General features: G+C 43.9%; 1 protein-coding gene across 24 annotated transcripts in view; it reads right to left on the bottom strand.

The window, feature by feature from the left end:
• scrib (scribble planar cell polarity protein) overlaps positions 1–17,500 on the bottom strand; it is a 119,568-nt gene that overhangs the window by 44,520 nt on the left and 57,548 nt on the right. For 22 of the 24 annotated variants that reach the window (XM_076984794.1, XM_076984797.1, XM_076984783.1 and 19 more), the window contains 4 exons: positions 15,328–15,390; positions 10,652–10,741; positions 10,068–10,145; positions 3,189–3,512 (listed from right to left, as the gene is read on the bottom strand). In XM_076984794.1, coding sequence (XP_076840909.1) covers positions 3,189–3,512; positions 10,068–10,145; positions 10,652–10,741; positions 15,328–15,390 — 555 coding nt within the window. The remainder of the gene's footprint in view (positions 1–3,188; positions 3,513–10,067; positions 10,146–10,651; positions 10,742–15,327; positions 15,391–17,500) is intronic. The other 2 variants (XM_076984789.1, XM_076984793.1) reach the window with 1 other exon arrangement.

Below are 17,500 nucleotides of genomic sequence, written 5' to 3'. Positions count from 1 at the left end.
AAAATAGGCACATTATAGGAAAAATGGAAATATATGAGGAAATATTAAGTTGTGCCAGCAGCTGATTTTATTATAGTTATTATTATTTAATTCTTATGTCTGAAATAATTTGGAATGTTTGGAAGATGATGTGCCCTAGAATTTGGGTTTAATTGATTTAAGTGGGTTATTTTCCCTTTATTGAAATATTTATGTATGCCTGAGCACAAACTGATGGACACCTTTCTTATCTACCATTTTTTCCAAATGAAGGCTGGTGTAATGTGAGGCTGGTGTAATGTGAGGCTGGTGTGAGGTGAAGGCTGGTGTAATGTGAGGCTGGTGTAATGTGAGGCTGGTGTGAGGTGAAGGCTGGTGTAATGTGAGGCTGGTGTAATGTGAGGCTGGTGTGAGGTGAAGGCTGGTGTAATGTGAGGCTGGTGTAATGTGAGGCTGGTGTAATGTGAAGGCTGGTGTAATGTGAAGGCTGGTGTGAGGTGAAGGCTGGTGTGAGGTGAAGGCTGGTGTAATGTGAGGCTGGTGTGAGGTGAAGGCTGGTGTAATGTGAGGCTGGTGTAATGTGAGGCTGGTGTGAGGTGAAGGCTGGTGTGAGGTGAAGGCTGGTGTGAGGTGAAGGCTGGTGTGAGGTGAAGGCTGGTGTAATGTGAGGCTGGTGTGAGGTGAAGGCTGGTGTAATGTGAGGCTGGTGTAATGTGAGGCTGGTGTAATGTGAGGCTGGTGTAATGTGAAGGCTGGTGTGATGTGAAGGCTGGTGTGAGGTGAAGGCTGGTGTGAGGTGAAGGCTGGTGTAATGTGAGGCTGGTGTGAGGTGAAGGCTGGTGTAATGTGAGGCTGGTGTGAGGTGATGGCTGGTGTAATGTGAGGCTGGTGTAATGTGAAGGCTGGTGTAATGTGAAGGCTGGTGTGAGGTGAAGGCTGGTGTGAGGTGAAGGCTGGTGTAATGTGAAGGCTGGTGTAATGTGAAGGCTGGTGTGAGGTGAAGGCTGGTGTAATGTGAAGGCTGGTGTGAGGTGAAGGCTGGGAAACCCCACATTGGTCAGAGCAACCAACACTGGCAGATTCTTTTCCAAAGTTAATACAGAGCAGACACTGCCTAAACTGTACAACGATGTTCTAAATGATATTTCACAAAAAATACTGGAAGCCACATTCTTCTCTCCACCACCAGTGTTTTGGTCGTTTTAGCACTAGGCCAGTAAAGTTAATCTTAAGTTTAAATGAGACCTAGCAGCAATATTCTATAATACTGGAGACCTTTTCAATGACTAAAGTAAACTGGCAATGGTATCCTGCTCTGAAAAAATGAGACATGATTCAATTTATTGAGAATCATTGAATCATGTTTTTTGGGGGGCAGGTTGCCAAGGCAAAGTTTACTTACAATGGTGAGATATCAGCAGACATTTGATAGATTTTTAGTGTATGAACAACAATAAAAGCACATTATCAAAATAGGCACATTATAGGAAAAATGGAAATATATGAGGAAATATTAAGTTGTGCCAGCAGCTGATTTTATTATAGTTATTATTATTTAATTCTTATGTCTGAAATAATTTGGAATGTTTGGAAGATGATGTGCCCTAGAATTTGGGTTTAATTGATTTAAGTGGGTTATTTTCCCTTTATTGAAATATTTATGTATGCCTGAGCACAAACTGATGGACACCTTTCTTATCCAAATGAAGGCTGGTGTAATGTGAGGCTGGTGTAATGTGAGGCTGGTGTGAGGTGAAGGCTGGTGTAATGTGAGGCTGGTGTAATGTGAGGCTGGTGTGAGGTGAAGGCTGGTGTAATGTGAGGCTGGTGTAATGTGAGGCTGGTGTGAGGTGAAGGCTGGTGTAATGTGAGGCTGGTGTAATGTGAGGCTGGTGTAATGTGAAGGCTGGTGTAATGTGAAGGCTGGTGTGAGGTGAAGGCTGGTGTGAGGTGAAGGCTGGTGTAATGTGAGGCTGGTGTGAGGTGAAGGCTGGTGTAATGTGAGGCTGGTGTAATGTGAGGCTGGTGTGAGGTGAAGGCTGGTGTGAGGTGAAGGCTGGTGTGAGGTGAAGGCTGGTGTGAGGTGAAGGCTGGTGTAATGTGAGGCTGGTGTGAGGTGAAGGCTGGTGTAATGTGAGGCTGGTGTAATGTGAGGCTGGTGTAATGTGAGGCTGGTGTAATGTGAAGGCTGGTGTGATGTGAAGGCTGGTGTGAGGTGAAGGCTGGTGTGAGGTGAAGGCTGGTGTAATGTGAGGCTGGTGTGAGGTGAAGGCTGGTGTAATGTGAGGCTGGTGTGAGGTGATGGCTGGTGTAATGTGAGGCTGGTGTAATGTGAAGGCTGGTGTAATGTGAAGGCTGGTGTGAGGTGAAGGCTGGTGTGAGGTGAAGGCTGGTGTAATGTGAAGGCTGGTGTAATGTGAAGGCTGGTGTGAGGTGAAGGCTGGTGTAATGTGAAGGCTGGTGTGAGGTGAAGGCTGGTGTAATGTGAAGGTTGGTGTAATGTGAAGGCTGGTGTAATGTGAAGGCTGGTGTAATGTGAAGGCTGGTGTAATGTGAAGGCTGGTGTAATGTGAAGGCTGGTGTGAGGTGAAGGCTGGTGTGAGGTGAAGGCTGGTGTGAGGTGAAGGCTGGTGTAATGTGAGGCTGGTGTGAGGTGATGGCTGGTGTAATGTGAGGCTGGTGTAATGTGAAGGCTGGTGTAATGTGAAGGCTGGTGTGAGGTGAAGGCTGGTGTGAGGTGAAGGCTGGTGTAATGTGAAGGCTGGTGTAATGTGAGGCTGGTGTGAGGTGAAGGCTGGTGTGAGGTGAAGGCTGGTGTGAGGTGAAGGCTGGTGTGAGGTGAAGGCTGGTGTGAGGTGAGGCTGGTGTGAGGTGAAGGCTGGTGTAATGTGAAGGCTGGTGTAATGTGAGGCTGGTGTAATGTGAAGGCTGGTGTAATGTGAAGGCTGGTGTGAGGTGAAGGCTGGTGTAATGTGAAGGCTGGTGTGAGGTGAAGGCTGGTGTAATGTGAGGCTGGTGTAATGTGAGGCTGGTGTGAGGTGAAGGCTGGTGTAATGTGAAGGCTGGTGTGAGGTGAAGGCTGGTGTAATGTGAGGCTGGTGTGAGGTGATGGCTGGTGTAATGTGAAGGCTGGTGTAATGTGAGGCTGGTGTGAGGTGAAGGCTGGTGTGAGGTGAAGGCTGTGGTGTGTGTAGTGTCACTCTGCTCACCGTGTCTCCTGTGCGGTAGGGCGTGGAGCCTTTACCACCTGCGATGCTGAAGCCCAGGCCCTTGTCATTGCGAAGCAGGCAGGTGGCCAGGCGCTGGCTGGGGCCCGCTGTGCCCTCGCCGGGCTCCAGGAGGAAGGGCAGGCCACCGGACCTCCTCTCCCGGGGGAAATAGTCGTCCTCAGGCCTGAGTGGCGTGGTGGTGATGGGGTTTTCTGGTTCCACCATGCGCTCACGCAGAACCGCCATGGTCACGGCCGTCCCTGAGCTGCGCAAGGCCTCGACGGCTGCGTGGTGCTCAGCGCCCTGGAGGTCTACGCCATTTACCTGGGGCAGAGGTTAGGGGATCAGATTTCAAGCACTCAGTATGGCTCAGTACCCAGTCATCTGCCTATGCAGATTGAACAGTGTTAGCTACAATACAATGTTAGCTAGGCTAGTGCCCCAGTTCCATTGAGAGAATATGGATAATTGACATTATTTAGAATGTATGCTTGTCTCTTCCTAGTTGGGAAGGTTGGGAGTAGCTAAGGGTAATGCTGACGCTGCTTCCTGCTGACGCTGCTGCGGAGCGAATTTTGATTGTCTCTCTAAAGTGTAATAATCTGTTTACGTGCTAATCTTTACCTTTTGCCTTCCAAGATAATTTTTTACAGGTAGTATTTCCACTATGAAGACGGGCAGTTGATTATTCTGGCCACTGACAAACTTTCTGCTTCTACAAATCAGCTAGCATAAGTTTGTGTAAATCGGCTAGACGCGGTAAGTGTTCTGATTTATTCATGGCTGGTGTTGGTCGGAGTGTGGCATGTTTAGTCTAGACCCTTTCACCACTGATAGTAATAGTGATAGTATCTGTGAGAGGTGCAAACTAGTTAATTCTCTCGTGGCGAAAGTGGAAAGCTTAGAGCGCCGCGTCCACTCATTATTGAGGGATAGAGAGCAGGAGTCAGTAGTAGGTGTGGACGCGCCAGGGAGAACTAGCGCCTCCGCGACTCCGGCGATAGAGCCCCCTCAGCGGGGCGAATGGGTGACGTCTCGGCGGCGTAGTCGGAGAGCGAGGGCTGCAGCTACCGCTAACGCCAGCGCTAGCCCACCAGAGCACCACTCCCCGGTTCACGTGTCCAACAGGTTTGCCCCGCTCAGTGCAACACCCGCTGAGGAGCCTGTCTCACAGACTCTGGTGAAAGGAGACTCTATAGTCCGACACGTGAAAGTAGCTGTACCTGTAGGGGCTCCAGCGGTTACAGTCAGCTGTTTACCGGGAGCCAGAGCGCCGGACATTAGTGGCAACCTTAGACTGTTAGCCCATAGGAGATTCTCTAGACTGTTAGCCCATAGGAGATCTCTAGATAGTTATTCATGTAGGGGCCAACGATATACGTCTGCCGCAGTCAGAGGTGACTAAGGCTAATGTTAAAGAGGTGGTTAAATTAGCCCAGACGATGTCCGATGCCGTAATCTGCTCTGGCCCCATCCCAATGCGGCGCGGCAATGAGCAATACAGCAGGCTCACGTTGCTAAACCGCTGGATGTCCAAGCGGTGCTCCGAAAATCAAGTGGGCTTTATTAATAATTGGAGGGTCCGCGCGGCGAAAATGATGTAATCGCGAGGCCTCGCGCGCTGTCGATTTGCGAGGTCGTGCACCTCTCGATTTTTGTAACTTCGCACGCGCCGCGCCTCAGCGCAGTGAACAAAGTCATGTTTGCAGGGTTCATACACCTTCACAAGGTGGAATTAAAGCACTTGTACGTCACTTTAAAGGTCCATTTCAATATTTCCCAGCACGTTAAACTTAATTAAGTTAAATATTTATACATATACTCGAAATAATTCACTTTTTAATCACATTATTTAATGGTTATTTATTTTCAAAATGCCCAATCTTAACGTCTTCACGTTCTCTCATGTTTCGTCCTGGAATTACAAGAGGCTCGTATTTGTTAACGTAATACAAGAGAACTGTTCAGTCAGACAGATATTTGTTGTGAAACGAAGTAGTTACAATTTCAAGCATTTTCAAGTACTTTAGCCTAAATTCCAGCACTTTTCAAACCTGAAACACAAAGCAACATTAAAATTCGTCAGGTAAATGTTTCTTCCCCTGTTTTTGAGGGGTGTTTCTTTATGCTACCACATATCGTTTTGGACAAAACTACAAAGAATGTGACGTGGTTAGTATAAACGCCTCCACCATTCGTAGATGTATATTTCTATCTATATAGATCTATATATATATATATATATCAAAATAAATAAATATATACACACACACTAATATATATATATTAGTGTGTGTGTATATATTTATTTATTTTGATGCCTGGTGTAGCGTCAGGTAAAAATGTTCTTTCGGTTTTGCAGGGGTTTTTTATTCTACAATGCCACCTATCTTTTTGGAGAACACTGCAGTGAAGCTCGCGCAAGTATAAACGCCTACACCGTTTGTGCAGGGTCGTGCGAGGTGGGCGGAGTCACGCGCTATGGTCACTCGCGAAAGTATAAACCAGGCTTTACTTCCAAGCTCCGCGTCCCCCCTGCAATAGCTCCGCGCCCCACCTAGGGGGCGCACCTCCCACTTTGGGAACCACTGCCATAGCCTGTTAGTTAGTCGGCAGTGTAGTACTAGGAGCTGCTGACTAACCAGAGTCACGACCAGGCCGTAGACTAACGGGCTAAACCTGTCTGCGAGCCGCTTAGAGGCGTCACCAAGATCCCATAGAATTGAGACTGTGTCTGTGCCCCGGGTTAAACTAAATCATAAGAAAATAGTCCGTCCTAAGTTTTTAACTAATATTCAGACTTCACATCTAATTATTACATATATGACCGATCTGAAAATTGGATTAATCAATATTCGATTGCTCAACTCAAAAGCAGTTTTTGTGAATGAACTTATAACTGACCAGAAAATTGATATTCTATGTCTAACTGAAACGTGGATTCAATCTGGTGATTATTTAACTCTAAACGAAGCCACTCCTGTGGGATATAGTTATATACATAGACCTAGATTGTCAGGCAGAGGAGGAGGAATATGTATAATCTATCGTGATTGTTTAGAAATTCATCAGAAATACCTAGATATCTCAAACTCATTTGAGATGCAGTCTATAAATGTAATTAGTTCGTCCATAAATAAAAGTACATTTTCCCTAACTAATGTATACAGACCACCAGGGCCTTACTCAGATTTCTTAAAAGATTTCACTGATTTTGCAGCAAATTTAGCAGTATGTAGTGACAAATTAATAATGGTAGGAGACTAACATACATTTTGTTGGCATTATACAAAACGTAGTAGGACCTACACATTATCGAAATCATACCCTAGATCTAATCTTAACGCTGGGTATCGACGTAGATAATATAAATATACTTCCGCAAACCGTAGCAATCTCTGATCAATATTTAGTCCAATTCGATCTTCACCTTAACATAAATACCCGCCCGTCTCCTCGGCAGTGTATAAAGCGCTCGATAAATTCATCAACAGCAACACAGTTTATTGAAACCCTCCCTGATTTAACTGCTTTAGCTCATTCGCCATCCGATCCAGGAGAGTTAGATAGTCTAACCATCTGCTTAGAGAATACCTGCAGATCAGCTCTAGATATAGTAGCTCCACTCAAATATAAAAAGGCTAAATCCCAAAAGCTCGCCCCGTGGTACACTGACCAAACTAGAGACTTAAAACAAATAGCAAGTAAATTAGAGCGTAAATGGCGATCTACTAAGTTGGAAGTATTCTACTGTGCCTGGAAGGATAGCATTATTGAGTACAAACGGGCACTCACTAAAGCACGCTCAACATACTTAGCCTCACTGATAGAGAAAAATAAAAACAATCCTAGATTTCATCTTAATACTATTTCTAAATGTCAGGGCTGGCTCGGATGCCGTGCCATCTACATCCACAAGGGGCACCCGAGCCAGTCCTAGACTCCAGTCTGTCAGGGCTGGCTCGGATGCCGTGCCATCTACATCCACAAGGGGCACCCGAGCCAGTCCTAGACTCCGGCAACGCAATCAGCAATGATCCGTCTCACCTGTTGCCATGGCTTCTTAAGGAAGCCAGTGGAGACGGATCATTGCTGATTCGTTGTGGTTATGCCGTTACGCTCTCAGCCTCTCTTGTCTTTCTCTGTTGCAGCGTTGGCCTCTGTAGGTGTCCCGTCACCTATCTCTCCTGTCTGTTTTCTCTGTCTTTTTCGAGTCCTCTCCTGCGTCGCTTACTGACCTTCCTCAAGTTTTCCCCAACCTGTTTATCTTCCTATCCTGTTGCTGTTTGTATGGGAAGGGTTTTTTGTTTGAGTAGCCTTTTTGCTATTAGTCAGCTACTTCCCCTGACGTTTTTGCCTTATTTCTTTTTACGCGTTGAGCAGTCCGCGATTATTCAGGCGCTCCTTTTAGTTCTGTTATTTTTTGTGGCACTTGGTTCCACCTTTCTCTCGCTCTCTCTAACGCGGTGTGTGCGTCCCTACCACCGACGTTACACTAAACTTACAAAAAATCAAGCAGGGGCAGAACCTCAGATTCCAGTAAACCTCACTAGTAATGTATTTATAGATTTCTTTGATAATAAAATAGAGAATATTAGACAAAATATAAAACCTTTTATTAGCAATACAACTGGTATGTCATAGGAATCACATATTTGAAAAGTTCCAATCTGGCTTTAGGCCCCATCACAGTACTGAAACAGCATTAGTTAAAGTAACAAATGATCTCCTCCTTGCTTCTGATCAAGGCTATGTATCACTGTTAGTGCTTCTCGATCTTAGTGCAGCTTTTGACACAATTGATCATAGGATCTTGCTAAAGCGGTTAGAATGCTGGGTTGGAGTCTCAGGCACAGCCCTTTTATGGTTTTACTCTTACTTGACAAATCGCCATCAGTTTGTAGAGCTCAATAATATTCCATCCAAACGTACAATAGTTAAATATGGGGTCCCGCAAGGCTCCATCTTAGGACCACTATTATTTACATTATATATGCTACCATTGGGCACAGTTATAAACAAACATGGTGTCAATTTACACATCAGCCAAACCTGATGACAAACTCAGTTTAAGAAAAATTGAGGCCTGTGTAAGAGATATTAAATGCTGGATGTCTCTAAACTTCCTCCAACTTAATGAGGACAAAACAGAAGTTCTCCTCCTGGGCCCTAAGGCCTCAAAACAGAAAATTCCAGATCTAATGCTTAATCTCGCAGACTATCCCATTACACCTGGCACAGTAGCCAAAAACCTAGGCGTCATACTCGACTCCGACCTATCATTTGATAAATACATAGATAATACTACTAGGATAGCTTTTCTACATCTCCACAACATTGCCAAATTAAGAAATGCATTATCACAGGATAATGCAGAAAAATTGGTGCACGCCTTTGTTAGCTCTAGATTAGACTACTGCAATGCACTACTGTCAGGGTGTTCAAATAGGAATCTAAACAAACTTCAAATAGTTCAAAATGCCGCAGCCAGAGTTCTGACCAGAACTAGAAAATTTCAGCATATTAGACCAGTCCGATCAGCCCTGCATTGGCTCCCAGTTAAACTCCGTATTGATTTTAAAATTCTATTATTAACATATAAAGCACTGCACGGGCTTGCTCCTGAATACCTTCAGGAACTTATTTCCTACTATGAACCCCCACGTCAACTAAGATCACAGGGTGCTGGTATTTTATTAGTTCCACAAATTAATAAGGTAACAGCAGGGGGAAGAGCCTTTTCTTATAAGGCCCCCCAGCTTTGGAACAACCTTCCAAAATGCGTACGGGACTCTGACACAGTCACAATCTTTAAGTCTAGGTTGAAAACCCACCTATTTGGTTTAGCGTTTGATAATTAACACCCCCCCCCCCCCTCAGATAAAGGTACAGATCCAGGGGTTCATAGACGAAGGGTTTTATGGTAAACTGGGGTGCTGGTGCTGTCGTCCTGTCACTGCTCGTGGTCACTCAAGTTTGTTGACAGTGCAGTGGATGGATGCCATTGTCTCAGAATGCCCCCAAGCCTACGTTACCTTCTGGTTCTGCCTTTTTAGCTAGGCTGTAATAGTTTAACTTAATGCCGGAGTTGCTGCCAACTCCAATTAGTTTAATTTAATAGTCCTGTATATGTCCTCATACAGAGCTAATTTTCCCCGTTTTATTTTCTCCACATGGCTGCCCGCCTGCTTGAGGAATAATGAGATGAGGAGAGACAAGCGATCCATCCAGTGCCAGCCACCTACTGCCTGACCCTACATCTTTTCCTTTTCTTTATTTCTTTCTGTCTAAATTGTTGTTGTTGTCATGGTGACCGGTGTCGGCCAGAGGAGGATGGGTTCCCCCCCTGAGTCTTGGTTCCTCTCAAGGTTTCTTCCTCATGCAAAAAACTAGGGAGTTTTTCCTTGCCACTGTCGCCCTTGGCTTGCTCACTGGGGGCTAGGACTCAGCACTTGTAAAGCTGCTTTGTGACAACAACTGTTGTAAAAAGCGCTATATAAATAAAATTTGATTGATTGATTGATGCAGATGTCACACACAGGGCACAGGTTTGAAATGCCTTTCATTTCCCAAAAGAGACTTATTTTCTCTTAGCAGCAGTACTGCTTGACTTTAAAACGAGAGTTGCTAGTGCCTTGCAAAAGCAGGTTATTTTCATTATTAGGGTCCCAAAAGATCTTCATATTTCTTTGAGTTCAACTTGTTCAAACTGTGTTCAGCTTCTGTGGAAGATCCACAACTTGTGACAGAGCGGCCCTTTTAAGAAACAGGTGCTGCTAAGATTTCAGACTTAAGGAAGGCCTGTTTTAATCTACGCAGTCCAGTTCAACAATATATACTCATGCTGACGGAGATGTTATCTGTGGCATGCAGATTTACCTCAAGCAGTTTGTCTCCAACTTTGACCCCTGCACGTGCGGCTGGGCCATCTTCAGACACTCTGGAGATGAAGATCCCCTACACACACACACACACACACACACACACACACACACACACACACACACACACACACCCACACCATGTTGAACATGAAGCTTGAAATATTTCTCCTTTTATATCAGGGTATCTGCACATTTTTAAATCTCAAATTCAATGACTTTTAAGACCTTTTTAATACCTCTCACAAGAAAAAATAATACTATTATACTGGGGATGCAGGTGTGTTCCACATCGTTGACGGGGTGGGGTGGGGGGGGGGGGGGGGCGAACGAAAATTGTTGACGTTGTTGAGGCCGTATACTCCAGCGCTAGGAATCTAGCACTAGGACCCTGGAGCGGTTATTTTCTGCATGGTCCTAGCGCTAGATTCGGCAAAGTTCACATCGCGTCAGAACAACTGAACAACACACACTTATAATAATTTAATGCCTCCCCTCATAAAATTCCAGACATTTTAAGGACCCACGGGTACCCTGTATATGTAAGAAGACTGTAAAATGATAAAAGGATGGTAAATTAACCTCATCGTCGCCCTTGTATGGGGTAGACCCTCTCCCCCCAGCGATGCTGATTCCTAATCCCCCAGTCTGACGTAGGATGGTGAGAAGCAGCTATGGGTAAAGCACAGAGGTCACACACACACACAACCCACAACACTGCTTCACCTCCCTAACAAGATTATAAAGCATATTGTACTATAAAGCATATATTATTATATTTCCAACTGTCCTACTGAGTTTAGATGGGGTAAAAATAACTTTTTACTTAAATTTAGTTTATAATAGAAGCTGGAAGTGACTATGAACTGTGGGTAATGTTTTTTCATGCAATTGTCATTTCATTGGAGGGAGTCATGCCACAGTGCAAGGTGCCTGGGAGAGCCAGTCCAAACCAACATGTAAAATGGTTTCCTTTCCTCATTCAATATAACCAATTTTATGTTCCCATGTTTATAGCTACGAGACTTCAGGCCTCAACCTCACGTCCATGCTCACAGCACAAGAGTTTGGCTGTTTGGTGCTGCTAGGCTTCTGCTGGAAAAAATAGCGCCAAAGACCGGACCATGTCAGGACCATGTCAGGTCAGGACCATGTCAGGACCATGTCAGGACCATGTCAGGTCAGGTCATATCTGGGCGGTGGTTTATAGAGCATCATTAAGTGTACAAAGACATAATCTATGAATATAATACTTGAATGTAATCAGCAGGTCTGCAGGAAGAGCACAGGAGTGGCGTCACAAATGCAACGGACTGTCCATCAAATGTTCTGTAAAGTCAACTTTGAAGGATCCAAAGAATCATGGAAAGGAAGCCATGCACATTGGAACTGAAACTCTTTAATGCACATTGGAACTGAAACTCTTTAATGCACATTGGGACAGAGTCTGAAACTCTAACGCCATTCAATTAACTCTGTTGTAAAAGGCCAAAAGTATCTGAATATGGAATTTCACATTTCATTGGAGTCTACAGCTTCGTCAAGGTTTATCTTTTGAGTCCGTCACTTGAAACTGTGACTAGCTGGAGCAAATTCACAACTAACATTTCTACTATTTACCCCTTTTGGGTCAACATTGGATCAACATTGAGACGACAATAAAACAGAATGAAAATAACCCTGAACATAATAACAAAAAACACAATATACCACCTTGAGATTTTTACACACAGTACATGTACAGGCATGACCATCTATGTACTCCATGCATTAATGAGTCGTGAAGCCGGATCATCCCAAGAGTCTCATCAGCCATGACTCGAGAGGACGACTTGGAGACGAGGGGTAGGGTGGGGTCAATTCGAGAGGACGACGTGGAGACGAGGGGTAGGGTGGGGTCAATTTGAGAGGACGACGTGGAGACGAGGGGTGGGGTCAACTCGAGAGGACGACGTGGAGACGAGGGGTGGGGTGGGGTCAACTCGAGAGGACGACGTGGAGACGAGGGGTAGGGTGGGGTCAATTTGAGAGGACGACGTGGAGACGAGGGGTGGGGTCAACTCGAGAGGACGACGTGGAGACGAGGGGTAGGGTGGGGTCAATTTGAGAGGACGACGTGGAGACGAGGGGTGGGGTCAACTCGAGAGGACGACGTGGAGACGAGGGGTAGGGTGGGGTCAACTCGAGAGGACGACGTGGAGACGAGGGGTAGGGTGGGGTCAACTAGAGAGGACGACGTGGAGACGAGGGGTGGGGTCAACTCGAGAGGACGACGTGGAGACGAGGGGTGGGGTCAGCTGGGGTCAGACATGTACATCTCTACATAGGCAAGCCATGCAAAGCGGAGATGAACAGGGAAGGGGACCAACTACAAATATACGGAGATGAATCAAAGAACAGAGAAGAGTGAAGGAGGAGAGAGCCAGGCTCTGGATCCTGATGGCTTCCACATCCCTTTAGAGAAGAGTTAAAGGCACTTTCGGGTTTCTTTTGTGTAATATGTTCATGCCATACCTGGCAAGCCAAATGAAGACAGGATTGGTCTCTGAACGTGCCACTATCTTAAAGCCATCAAACAGCAAGTCTGATCAACTGCACTCTGTATTTTACAGTATTTCATCTCATTCTGGGAATTTTGGTAGTTCAGCTATAAGACAGCAAAAAAGTGTCTTTGACTCCACAGTCTGCCTTTGCCATTTGTAAGAAATGCCAAGTTTAAACAACTGTAACTGTAAACAACTGTTTGACCTTTGATGACCAGCTTGCACACAGAAAAATGCAATCACCTACAGTTTCAAGAGTTCATTAAAGATCTTGATTTTTTTGTCACACTCTCAGGATTTACACATTTTAGTATCAGACAATACCCCATGATGACAAAGCAAAAACAAGATTATGGAATATACATTTACAAAACAAATGTAAAAAACCATTTGCATAAGCATTCAGTGCACTTACTTTGCAAACAACCTCAATTCTTTCTAGGAATGAGTCTATAAGCTTGGCACACCTTTCTATTGGACAGTTCTCCCAGTCCTCTTGAAGTCATTCAAGCTTAGAGAGGTTGGAAGAATAAAATTCAGCAGAGAAGAATAACTCGTCTCTCCAGATATGCTCCATTAGGTTCAACTGTGGATTCTGATTAAGCTGTTTCAGGACTTCCAGAGTGTTCCAAATCTACTCTTCTTGTCATCTCTACAGTATGTTTCAGACCACTGTCTTGTTTAAATGGAAAGCTTTACTGCAGTCTGATATCTTGGGCAACTGGTTTTTACCTACGATTGTTATGTATTTTTCTGCATCTGTCTGTCTTGCCAACCAGATGAGTCTCTCAGGTCCTGTTAGAGAAGAACATCCACAAAGCATGATGACACCACACCTGTGGTAAAGCCACACCTGTGGTAAAGCCACACCTGTGGTAAAGATGACACCTACTGCCTGGATTCCTCCATGCACACTGCTAAGAAATGAGGTCAAATATCGCTCATTGAGAGCCGCTTCGGTGTCTTAAGACTCTAATTTGCCTTGCAGTGAGGAATGAGTTACATCTGACCTACAGGAGGAGAACTGCACTGATGACCTTCTAGAAGGTTGTCCTACCTCCACATAGGAGCTCTGGAACTGACATACACCATTAACAGTGAAACCCAACAAACAAGTGTGTGCCTTTGTAATTACATCGAATCAATTCAAACAGGTGAGGGTCATGCAATACTGAAATGAATGTATAAAATTCCCCCAAAAATGTTTTAATTAATTAAGTCATTTTTGCTTTGTCAATGTAGGGTATTGTGTATAAATTTAAGATCAGTTTGAAAACTGCCCAAATATGAAACTGTAAAAGAGTCTATGTTTAAACTTATCATCGCTTCTATAAAAGCAATAATAAAAGTAAAAAAAATTAGTAAGTCTCAAAAAAATAAGTCTCCTAAAAATAAGTCTCAAACCCAATAATGATTAAATGATTAAATAACTATTTCAGTCTTTTGGTTGGAGTTGGATAAAGATATTCCTAAAATCACTAATTATTTGATCACTCATTTTTTCAGAAAAGAAATTATCTGAACTCAGAAAACATCTAGTAAAATCTATTTTAGCTACAGTGAAAGGACGTTTAATTATTCATGGTTTGCATAAATGGTCATTAGCATTATTTGAACTCACACAGCCTGAATTCCAGTTTAACACAAATATTTGTTCAGATTAAGAATGATCTGAGAGAAAAAAACATTCAATTTTAATGTATTATTAAATTCACAATACAATGTAGCTTTAAAGCTCTAATGTGTAATGACGAATTTCAGAATGACCTACTTCATATCAGAAGTATTTGTTGCATTTTTAAGCATAGGCCTACAGAGTTAGGAACACACTCTAGAATGGATATTATATTGTGATGTGAAAACTATCTGTGAGGTAGCTGTCAAGAAAAAGCATATCCATACCTACAACAGCAGGTTAGCTCAGGCACTGGTGTGAACCAAACTGTACACATCTTGAAACAAACAGTATCTTCCTTGGGTAATTTAAAAAATGTAAATTTTATATTGAAAATATTCACCATTTTTGTCAGAGACTCAACTTTTGTCCTAAACTTTCCAACACTGAGACATACACTTTGAAAAATATTCTCATGCCACTGTAGTATTAGTAAAGCTAAGTAAAAGCAAGGAGTCTTCAGTTTAATTGCAACCCTGAAGATACATTGTTGTGTTTAATAGGAACAGTACCTACATCAGTCTAAAACAGTTATGATGTGGAGCAACAGACTTTTATTTTGCAATCCCTTTGCACTGCTTGCTCCTGAGACACAGAGCCTGATGAAGAAAACCGTGTCAAAGAGGCAAACAGGAAGACAGATACACAGAGGGCCAAACAGAAGAGGACTGGTGAGCCACAGGTGTAATGGAACCCTGGTTTGTGATTAAATCTACTCTTAACTATATCCTAACATCTTAAAGTTAAAATGATAATCTAGAACAGAGGTATCAATCCTCTTTTTTTTAAGAACTAAGGCTGTTTTTGTATCTATTTGATTTATTCAAGGTGAATATGCAAATGCCTAATCTCTACCTTCTGAACAGGGTTCCAGCACTGTTGTGGGTACGGGTGAGCAGCTCCTCTGCCATTGGCTTTTGATTAGTCACAGAATGTTCTAGTGGATAGTTTCTTCTGCTCCACTCTCTAAAAGGCAGAAGTAAGTGAGTGAGAGGAAGAGTAAAGGGAGGAGGAGCTGAATGGACAGAGTAGGTACAGACCTCTTCTTCCTCAATGCGAGCAGGCTCAATCAGCAGATTATTGACTTGATCAAATGACACCCCCTGTCAGGACAGGAACCAGCGAGAGGGCATGCGGATTAGTGAGGCCAAAAAAACAAACATACATCTGCACCCCTCCAAGACAAACCCCTCAAAAAGGATTTGGAGAGAATCACCTCCCCCCAAACACACACCCTTCACCCCCACACAAACAGCCCTGCCTCTCGTCCCAGAACCACTCACATTGAAGAGCACAGTGGGAAGCCTGTGTTGTTCTGAAATGTCCTTAAATGGATATAGAGGGAGACCTCACGTTGGACCTACCAACCACTGGTACCAATCAATGACTCAATCAATCAATAGTCTTGCTACTGCCCATGATCAGTTAAAAAATCCATAGGCAGGTTCAAATAAGTAAACATTATAATAAACAGTATGATATATAGGTATTAGTTCATTATCAGAAATACAGAATGTTCACTCAGAGTGATAGCCTGAGAAACATTCAAATTTCAAGTAGAATAAAGAAGAATGCAAGACTACAGTAGTGTGGGTCTTTGGTAATACTGTTCTCCGATGCCCCAGGGAAGCCTTGAATGATCATGCACCTTGCAAAAACAAAACAGTGCTCCAACACAATGGGTCTCATGGAAGAACCACTCAAAAAAAAATCTTTAAACTGCTTGTGTAGTGATTTAAGTGAACTTTCTGTATTTAGAATTTTCTCTTTGGGACCAAGACTTGTCCTACCTGTTACAGTCATGAACTGCTGCTCCCTTTTCTTAGCTATCTGTAGAATGAGCTTTAAAAAATTTGAGGTTGGAAAAAAAAATACACTTGCTGTACAGCTGTGTTGTGGTTACCGTGTTTGAGATTACTATTTAATTGTTTACACTGCTACTCTCCATGGTAACCTATATTAAAGCATCGTTTAAGGTCTGAGGTATCAATGTTCATAATGCTCACTGCCTTTATATACAGTGAAAAATTAACCTTTCGTTCAAACTAATTTACATCAATTAACACGGAGATTCACATTCGTTGTCCACAGGAATGCTCTCCACTACAATACCTAACGGTGCACATTACCCCTCATCACACATTCTTGCAGGACATGAAAAGGAGGTCAAGGTTCAGAGGTGAAGGTCTGAACCTTGACCTCCTATTCCTATTACCTTGGTGGTCAGATATCGCATTACGTTCCTACAATATCTTTTAAATTTGATTTCTGTGGCAGTACTGACCCCGTGTGGCAGTACTGACCCCGTGTGGCAGTACTGACCTCGTGTGGCAGTACTGACCCCGTGTGGCAGTACTGACCCCGTGTGGCAGTACTGACCTCGTGTGGCAGTACTGACCCCGTGTGGCAGTACTGACCCCGTGTGGCAGTACTGACCCCGTGTGGCAGTACTGACCCCGTGTGGCAGTACTGACCTCGTGTGGCAGTACTGACCTCGTGTGGCAGTACTGACCTCGTGTGGCAGTACTGACCTCGTGTGGCAGTACTGACCTCGTGTGGCAGTACTGACTTCGTGTGGCAGTACTGACTTCGTGTGGCAGTACTGACCTCGTGTGGCAGTACTGACCTCGTGTGGCAGTACTGACTTCGTGTGGCAGTACTGACTTCGTGTGGCAGTACTGACCTCGTGTGGCAGTACTGACCTCGTGGCAGGGTCCACGTCTCAAGAAATTCCTCTTTAGTTCTTGGATTTCGCAGCTCTTAATTTTACAAACTTTACTGTATTATTTCTTTTTGTAGTAATAGTTTGATTTACTGATCTCTGAACACACTTTTTTGGGTATCAATTACTTTAATGTGCATTCTTGTACAAACAGCTGTTTATGGTCACTAACGTCAGTTTGGTGCGTTTGAAAGTTTTTGCTGTAATGTGTAAACAGACTTTTCAAAAGTGTGAGAAACATAAGACAAAAACACAAAAATGTTCTTGCATGAGGCCCAGTGTGCTCACACCAACACACCTCACATTCCCTTTACACACACAGACACCAACGCACAAACCAGCCAGTATTTACTAGACATTCCTGAAACAGTCGTAATGTCAGCCAGGGAGACCCCCTTTCTCATGCACATCCTTTCATTCTCTCTCTCTCTCTCTCTCTCTCTCTCTCTCTCTCACACACACACACACACACACACACACACACACACACA

This window comes from Brachyhypopomus gauderio, unplaced genomic scaffold (genome assembly GCF_052324685.1).
Source record: "Brachyhypopomus gauderio isolate BG-103 unplaced genomic scaffold, BGAUD_0.2 sc34, whole genome shotgun sequence".
Taxonomy (NCBI): domain Eukaryota; kingdom Metazoa; phylum Chordata; class Actinopteri; order Gymnotiformes; family Hypopomidae; genus Brachyhypopomus; species Brachyhypopomus gauderio.
This window is presented reverse-complemented; position numbering and strand designations above follow the sequence as displayed.